Source organism: Protomyctophum bolini (genome assembly GCF_963924005.1).
Source record: "Protomyctophum bolini genome assembly, chromosome: 24".
NCBI classification, from domain to species: Eukaryota; Metazoa; Chordata; class Actinopteri; order Myctophiformes; family Myctophidae; genus Protomyctophum; species Protomyctophum bolini.
Genome location: NC_137885.1, coordinates 1,949,698 through 1,958,214, shown reverse-complemented (window position 1 = coordinate 1,958,214; position 8,517 = coordinate 1,949,698). Strand labels below are relative to the sequence as shown.

The 8,517-nt window shown below is 44.6% G+C and overlaps 1 protein-coding gene and 1 long non-coding RNA gene across 2 annotated transcripts; both read right to left on the bottom strand.

The window, feature by feature from the left end:
• Window positions 1-605: 605 nt before the first annotated feature.
• On the bottom strand, window positions 606-1,915 carry LOC308311982. The gene is made up of 3 exons (XR_013963712.1): window positions 1,677-1,915; window positions 1,065-1,420; window positions 606-873 (listed from the first exon to the last, which is right to left on the bottom strand). It is a non-coding gene; the product is annotated as an uncharacterized lncRNA (long non-coding RNA).
• A 138-nt stretch (window positions 1,916-2,053) lies between these two features.
• LOC308311587 (uncharacterized protein) lies at window positions 2,054-6,839 on the bottom strand. Its single transcript, XM_080758337.1, has 2 exons — window positions 2,586-6,839; window positions 2,054-2,404 (listed from the first exon to the last, which is right to left on the bottom strand). The coding sequence occupies exon 1, from the start codon at window positions 6,638-6,640 to the stop codon at window positions 3,017-3,019; it is 3,624 nt and encodes a 1,207-aa protein (XP_080614463.1). The 5' UTR covers window positions 6,641-6,839; the 3' UTR covers window positions 2,054-2,404; window positions 2,586-3,016.
• Between the last annotated feature and the right edge of the window lie 1,678 nt (window positions 6,840-8,517).

Genomic DNA, 8,517 nt, shown 5'->3' with positions numbered 1-8,517 from the left:
GTGAGAGGTAGACAAAGTCACAACATTTAAAATGTTGGTCTCAGTGTATTTTTTATGGAGTCTGAGTGTATTTGTAGGAAAGAATTGTCATGGCTGGTTCTTGCCTTGACAAACATTCGGAGCAGGAGACGTGCGAAAGATGAACAATATATGATTTATTAAATAATAGGCCTATATAAGGAACTAAAAAGAACTGCAGTACTTAACATAACAAATTATATGGAATGTGTAGTCAGTGAGTCAGTGGTGTAGGTGTAGTGTATGGATGTGTGATACATGGTGTGGTGCATGTGTGGATGGAAAGAACAATCAAACATAAAGGAACGGAGGCATGGAGGCTAATGAAGGGAGTGGAGGCAGCAGGTGTGGCTCCTCTGGATCTCTCTTCTCAACTGGGATGAGTGTGGTATTTATGGCCTCTGGGAGACACCGGGCCCAGGTGCTCTCCCATCAGCCATCGGGCCAATGCCCTACCCAGGCTCACCTACAGGATGAAAGTTAGGCAATAGGCAGGCACATCCACTACTCAGTATGTGTGTGGGGTATCACACTCCCCCCCCCCCTTAAAGTCGTGGTCCCAATAGGAACCATGACTGTCCATTTATCCTACATACATTTACTATACATCAAATGAATTAACATGTTACATTTTACAATTAAGTGCACTATATTCATCAAATGTATACCTACGGTTAATTAACGAAAATGTCCCACTAATCAAAAGATTTTACATTTTACAATGAAGTGCACTATATCATTTTTAACATGTTGTTAAAGGAACAATTATATTGGGCAGCTGATCCAGAGGAGGGCGTGGAGGAGTGGGGTGATGTGGAAGGGGTGTTTCTGGTTCCAGAGATTGTCATGGTTGAGCTTGTAGAAAAGGAGACAGAAAAGTTTGTCAGTAGAGGCTGCATAATGGGAGAAACATGTCCACCAGGGCAGACGTGAAACAAAGGATAGTGATTTGTTTGATCATAATCATGTTCAGGTTAGCATCAGTTTTATATTATTCAGAAATGACATGTGTAGAAATGACATATGTAGCAATGCAACAGCCTTACGTGAATGGGGATTGTAGGGCCAGGAAGCACAGCGCGAAGCAAGGCTTGAAAAACCACATTGGTAGTATGATGTTCCGGCTGTCTTTCTTTCTGCTTTATGGCATAGGTGAGAGCTTCTGTGGGAGCAAAGGTTGACAAAGTCAAAACATGTAAAATGTTGGTCTCAGTGTATTTTTAATGGAGTCTGAGTGTATTTGTAGGAAAGAATGTTAATGTTAACAGTGAACGCAGTTGTTGTGGAAAGGCCAACTTAGTAAAGGAACACTTATATTGGCCAGCTGATCCAGAGGAGGGCGTGGAGGAGTGGGGTGATGTGGAAGGGGTGTTTCTGGTTCCAGAGATTGTCATGGTTGAGCCTGTAGAAAAGGAGACACAGATAAGGGATGACTCAAGCACAAAATGTGAGTGTTAATGTTAACAGTGAATAGTAGAAGAAGCTGCAGTTTTGGTCAGTAGAGCCTGCATAATGGGAGAAACATGTCCACCAGGGCAGACGTGAAACAAAGGATAGTGATTTGTTTGATCCTAATGATCTTCAGGTTAGCAGCAGTTTTATATTATTCAGAAATGACATGTGTAGAAATGACATATGTAGCAATGCAACAGCCTTACCTCAATGGGGATTGTAGGGCCAGGAAGCACAGCGCGAAGCAAGGCTTGAAAAACCACATTGGTAGTATGATGTTCTGGCTGTCCTTCTTTCTGCTTTATGGCATACGTGAGAGTTTCTGGGTTACCCGTCCTTGAGCTGGCAACATAAAGCTGTCCGTGAGTGAAGACAGGGGACGAAAGCCAGACCCCCACTCTTGTAAGTGTGTGTCCTTGGGATTTGTTGATGGTGGTGGCAAAAGCGGTGCGGACTGGAAACTGCGGTCTGGCCCACACAAAGTAGGAACGTTAATGTTGAGGATCAGCAATGAACTTGATTCTAGGGATCAGGACTTCCTTTTGTGTGGCTGCAATTTTGCATAGCAGCAGTTTGTAATTAACATGTTAAATTGTACAATTAAGTGCACTATATTCATCAAATGTATACCTGAGGTTAATTAACGAAAATGTTCTACTAACCAAAATATTTTACATTTTACAATCAAGTGCACTATGTCATTTTTAACATGTTAGATACACTACTACAATACTTCAAAGTGTAAAACACCCTTAGAGCCCTGGCCTTGCAACACGTGGACCCTCCTCCCCCCCCAACAGTGAACACAGTTGTTGTGGAAAGGCCAACTTAGTAAAGGAACAATTATATTGGGCAGCTGATCCAGAGGAGGGCGTGGAGGAGTGGGGTGATGTGGAAGGGGTGTTTCTGGTTCCAGAGATTGTCATGGTTGAGCCTGTAGAAAAGGAGACACAGAAAAGTTTTGGTCAGTAGAGCCTGCATAATGGGAGAAACATGTCCACCAGGGCAGACGTGAAACAAAGGATAGTGATTTGTTTGATCATAATGATCTTCAGGTTAGCAGCAGTTTTATATTATGTGTAGAAATGACATATGTAGCAATGCAACAGCCTTACCTCAATGGGGATTGTAGGGCCAGGAAGCACAGCGCGAAGCAAGGCTTGAAAAACCACATTGGTAGTATGATGTTCTGGCTGTCCTTCTTTTTGCTTTATGGCATAGGTGAGAGCTTCTGGGTTACCCGTCCTTGAGCTGGCAACATAAAGCTGTCCGTGAGTGAAGACAGGGGACGAAAGCCAGACCCCCACTCTTGTAAGTGTCTGTCCTTGGGATTTGTTGATGGTGGTGGCAAAAACGGTGCGGACTGGAAACTGCCGTCTGGCCCACTCAAAGTAGGAATGTTGAGTATCAGAAATGAACTTGATTCTAGGGATCAGGACTTCCTTTTGTGTGGCTGCAATTTTGCACAGCAGCAGTTTGTTGTTGAGGGTTCTCAGGAAAAACAGTTTGGTGCCATTGCAGAGTCTGAAGTGTGATTTATAGACAATTAAAGGAGTTCAGTGTAAACAATGTTGTCAGTTTTGCCCTCATCATTATTGTCTATTAAAACTTTGACAGCACTGGCTTTCTTTCCCCTAGAGAAGGCTGTGTACAGTTGGCCATGTGCGAACACAGGCTGAGGCAAGTAGATGCCAACTCTGTCATTTTCCTGGCCCTGACCTTTATTTATGGTAACGGCGAAAGCTAACCTGACAGGGAATTGTCGTCTGATGAAGGTAAAGGGAAACTCCTCACCTCTGTCATAGTGCGGGATCCTTGGAAGGAAGATTCTTTCACCTCTGTTTGTCCCTAGTGCAATTTCACACTCAAGTACTTTGTCCATCATCTGCACCAGCACCATTCTGGTGCCGTTCTTGAGAGTGCGGTCGCGACCTGATTGCAAGTTTCTTAGCAGCATGACAGGAGCTCCTAGTTTGAGCTTCAGGTTATGGTCAGGGATTCCAGAGGGTGTTAGTGAGTTGAGGAATTCTATAGGCAGAGAATCCTTGTAGTTGTCCTCTTTAACTGAGTCAGCTGAAAAGTAGATTTTCTCTTGTCCAGGGAACTCAGCTAAGCACCTGTTGTTGATTTCGCGTATGTCCTTGTTTAATGGAGTGTATACAGTGCCTTTAAGAAGGTTGTCTTTGTGGACACAGCCATTGTGCAGGTCAGGAAAGGTGTTTGAAATGAGAGTATCCATATCCTTTACCAAGTGCTGTGGTGGAATGTGGACTTGAATGGCAGTATCTCCATGTGTGATTTTGTCTTCCCCCAAGTCCAGGAGGTAGTTGGCAAACTCCCTCTCAGCTATGTCAGTCCTCATGTTGAAGTGTAGTTTGTGTTCTTTCATGAGAGGATAGAGTGGAGACATTTGGATGCAAGCTCTAACAATTTGGGCTCTGCTTGCTCTCTTGATAACGGGGAGTGTCTGCCTAGGGTCTCCACCTAACAGGACAGTTTTGCCACCCCAAGGTTGGTCAGAATGCATCAGGTCCCTCAGTGTTCTTTCCACGCACTCTACATTGAAGCGGTTAACACTGAAGATCTCGTCCCAAATGATTATGCTGCTTTCTTTGATTAGCTTAGCCAGGGAGGACTCAGCTTTTATGGCACAGACGGAGTCTTCAAAGATAGGGATTGGTATTTTAAATCTTGAATGAGCTGTCCTGCCACCCTCAAGGTTCTGAGCAGCTAAGCCTGTGCTGCCAACACACAGCACAATGCCATTCTGTGCTCTAATGTTGGCTGCAATGACCTTAAATGTAAAGGTTTTGCCATAGCCTGCTGGGGAGTTGAGAATGAATTGTCTTGTGATGGTGTCCTCTTTTGGTGCATTCACTGCCTGATAAACCGCCTGGCAGAGTGCCATCTGTTCCACATTCAGTAGAGGACTAAGCAGCTGTACAATTTCTTCTTGTTCTGTGTTGTTGAATCTTTCTGATGTGAAAATTTGTGTCAGCTTTTCCTGCTCAGTTAGTGGTGTTGGCTGTGGCATGTCCGTGTAGTTGGATAGACGATTTCCCATTTGTGAGAGCTCATCATCCAGTGCAAGTAGTACCTGGTTGTGGATAAATGCCTTGTCTACTGCATCTGTAGGGCACATCTGTGCAGTGGCTTCTGCATGGAGGAAGTCATCACTGAGCTTTTCGAAGAATTCTTCAAAGAGGTGTTTGGGCTGTGATGGGTGACAGTATTGGAGGATGATAGCAAAGGTTTCTCTGAGTTTTCTTGAGGATGCATAACTTGAGACTTCATGCATGGCAGTGATCCATTCTCCATCGTCCTCCAGCAAGCCCATGGCTCGTGCTGTGTCTTTGAAAGTTGTGTAGTGGTTGCCCTCATACACTTTAAGGTCGTCATAGCTTGTTGGTCCCCTGATATGAGCCAGGAGCATTTTTAAGTAGAATCTTTCTCCCTGGAGTACTGATACATTGGACATCCTTCCTATTGTCGTTGGAGTGTGCGTGTGCGTGGATGTTGGAGATCTTTCCTTCCACATGTGGCTGTTTGAATTCCAAGTGTAGTGTTCTGGGATGTCCATGTACAGATGTTGCCTTGCGTGATGGTCACTGACATTTAGCTGGAAGAAGGCCAGTAATGTAGTGGGTTTGGCTGCTGTCAGGGCCTCCTGTGCATGGCCTTCTGTGAAGATGACATTTTGTTGGCCTTCTGTGTGGATAGCGAGACTGAAGACAGCAGGGACTCTGTGCTGGATTTTGTACTCCATTGTTCTCCAGTGTGCGTCATGAGCATCAATTGTCCTGGCATTGATGAATCTGGAAATCTCATCCTTATCTTCAATGGTGACAGTGCCAACATCAACTCCCTTATGGATGTACTTGTAGAGGTACTTGATGGTGTGAAAGGAGCCGACAAATTCAACATTAATGTGGCACTTGTACTTCAGAAGGACCCAGGGGTTGTAAGGCACGACCCATCTGCTGTCGAAGGTAAAGCCGTGCTTGCTAGCAGTGTGACCGTTGATGGGTCTTCTGTACTCTGGGTAGCCATGGCCATTGTGAGGTAGGCGAGTTTCATCACAGTATGCTTTAGGGAATTTCTTGGTACAGATGCCATTGACCATGCAGGGGCTGTTGGGGTTGACTGTTCCACAGGGTCCATGCAGCATTGTTTGAGACACCAGCTCATACAGCTGTGGCTCTGTCTGTGGGTTGGGTATGTCTGCCCTAATGATGTGATCGATGTCATCAACACTCAAGGTCTCATGTAGGAGTAGGAGGATGTGAGCGTGTTTCAGTCCTCTCAACTGTCCCTCAATGGTGTGTACTCTAGCCTTCATGTTCCCAAAGACACCCAACTTAATGTCTTTGAGGAGGTTATCCAAGAACCATTTGAAAACTTTGTTAACAATGTCTGGTCTGTCATTGGGCTGCTGTCCTGGAAAGAGGTTTTGCAGAACACCGTCACTCCGTGGGTTTGCAGTCATGGTGATGAATAAGTCAAAGTTCTTGTATCTGGCTGCTATTGCAAGGGCATCAAGATAGTGCTTGTACAGGTATCTGGGGCTCCCAGTGTGGCTAGCTGGAAGAATGATGCGTTGACCAATGTGGGCAGCCTCAGTCTGTCCTGGCTGGGTTTGTTGAGTAGCCAGGATGTCAGACAGACCTGAATACTGATGTACCCTGTATTTGTCTTGCAGTTCCTTCCTCCTGTAGAAGATCATCCGGCAGCTTTCTATCTTGCTGTACTGATCGCAAAAGTACTCTTGGCCAAGTCTCCCCGACCTCAGTAGAGTGTTGAAGGAGGTAGTTCTGGGATGCATGTGGAATCGGAAGAATTCTTGAAGGCTGACTTTTTGTGTGGTTGAAGTTGCATGAACTTTCATAATGTGATTATCAATGCTGTAGCCGGCATCTCCATGTGGCAAGATTATGGGATAGGCGGTTGGATCATACATAGGATGGAGTGCATTGATTCGTGTTGTTTGTCTCTGATTAGGTGCATTAGCTGCAGTTCTGTAGAGTACAACATCCCTCGGCTGTGTTTGTTCCCCGGGTGCCAGAATAACCACATTAGTCACATCTGGATTAAGATGACGTTTGTGTGCTCCCTGTGAGCTTTTGGCCTTGAACACAATGGTGAAGTCCTCACTTGGGTTGAGGTTGAACATTTCCGCTCCGCTCTTAAAGGACCTGACTAAAGGATTAACTGTTTTCAGGGCATCCTGAATCAAGGTCAAAGTGTCTTCCCTAACTCCATCTCCCCTTGCGTGATGAAGGCGGTTCTTAATTTCATTGTCTTGGTCATAGACAAAGATTTGTGAGTATTTGGGTTTGTGTGTGTTGTCAGGAAAGACTGCTGAGGGAGTGAGGTGGTACATCTGGCCACTCATCTTGAATGGTTGTGGGCCACGTCCTCTGAAGTTAATTTTCGTGCCAGACACAGACTTAGAAGCCATAGAAACCAAGCCATTGTACTGTCTGATGTTGTCAAAGAACTCCCTTGACTGTGGTGACGTTCTGGCAAACAGAGATGTTAGTGCAGGAGGTGGGTCCATGAATGGTTTGAGTTGAATTTGGCCATAACGGCAACAGGCACTGAAGGTTTTTTTTCCAACAGGACCTTTTGACGTCTCCCAGGGGAACATGAGAGCATGGCATGAAATGCAGACCGAGTCCATCCTAGGTGTCTGTAATGGATTGCTGTGTGTAAGTAGTTGAGGTGGTGTCCAGGCTTTTCGGAAGTGTGTTGTCTTTTGTCTGGTCATGCGTGATTGTGGTTCTGTGAAGGTAGATAGGAGAGTATTAATGAGTTATTAGAAGTGATGAGAGTTGTGAAATGTATGCATGTTAGGTCATGGAGTGAATGGTTATCAGCAAAAGTGCAGTACAGGGGTAATGGGAGAAGATGAGTAGTTAGTTACCTGTGGCCAGAGGCGTTTCCAATGAGCGGGTGTGTGTCGTTGTGTGGTGGCTGGCCTCATGATGCTGAGCTGTAAAGGTAGTGGTGAAATGTAAATTGTATGTAGTTATGAGAGCTAATGTTATCATCTGTGGTGCAATAGTTATGTAATAATGCTGCTGTGCATTAATGCAGTCAATTTAAATATTTGTGAAGTTGGTAAAGCACACACATGCAACATGTTATGAACGTGTGATTACCTGTTTCTGGTGCTGTTGCGTGAGTGGAACGCTTCCGTTTGGCGTTGCGTGTATCTGCTGAAAGTGATGTGCGTTTTCTTTGTGGTCTGATGTGTGTTTCTGGGGGTGATGTGGTAGTTGTCCTGTCCTCATGGCTGGGAGCTGAGATGGTAGGGGAGAAACGTAAATTGTATGTTGTTATGATAGCTAATGTTATCATCTGTGGTGCAATAGTTATGTAATAATGCTGCTGTTGCATTAATGCAGTCAATGTAAATATTTGTGAAGTTGGTACTACCATGTGGGTAATGATATTAGTGTGTAGTTACCTGTGGCCAGAGGCGTTTCCAATGAACAGGTATGTGTCCGTGTTTGGTGGCTGTCGTCATGCTGCTGTGCTGAGATGGTAGATGAAAAATGTAGATATTGGGTTATGAGAAGTAATGATAAACTGTATGTCAGTAAAATGTGTTATTGCAGAATGTCAGTAGTGCATACATAATGTAACATAGATGTGTACACACACACACACACACACACGCGCACACTGAGCAGGGGGGAGGTGTCACTCTCTGTGTGTCACACGCACACACAGAGCAATGCAATGGGCTGTATAGGAATGAGAAAGCAATAAGCATACATTGACATTGGCAAAGCTGAAGGTGAAATAATGGCATCCCCATGCATCAAATGTCTGTTGTGTAGAAATTCTGAATGTCCATGTAATCTGTGTTTCTGTGGTAAGGCTGCTCCAATTAATTGATGAGTCGTTATGGAGTTGCTGAGTGATTGGCAACTAATGTAGTGATAGATTAATTGAATGGGCCTGAATATATCTGTGTAGGCTGCAACAATGATTTCATAAAGCGTAGTTTAAAATAGTTTTGAACAGGCAACTAATGTAGTG

What these genes read in the sequence shown, in the direction of transcription:
- LOC308311587 (XM_080758337.1), bottom strand. Translation starts at nt 6,640, where the DNA reads ATGTTCAACCTCAACCCAAGTGAGGACTTCACCATTGTGTTCAAGGCC.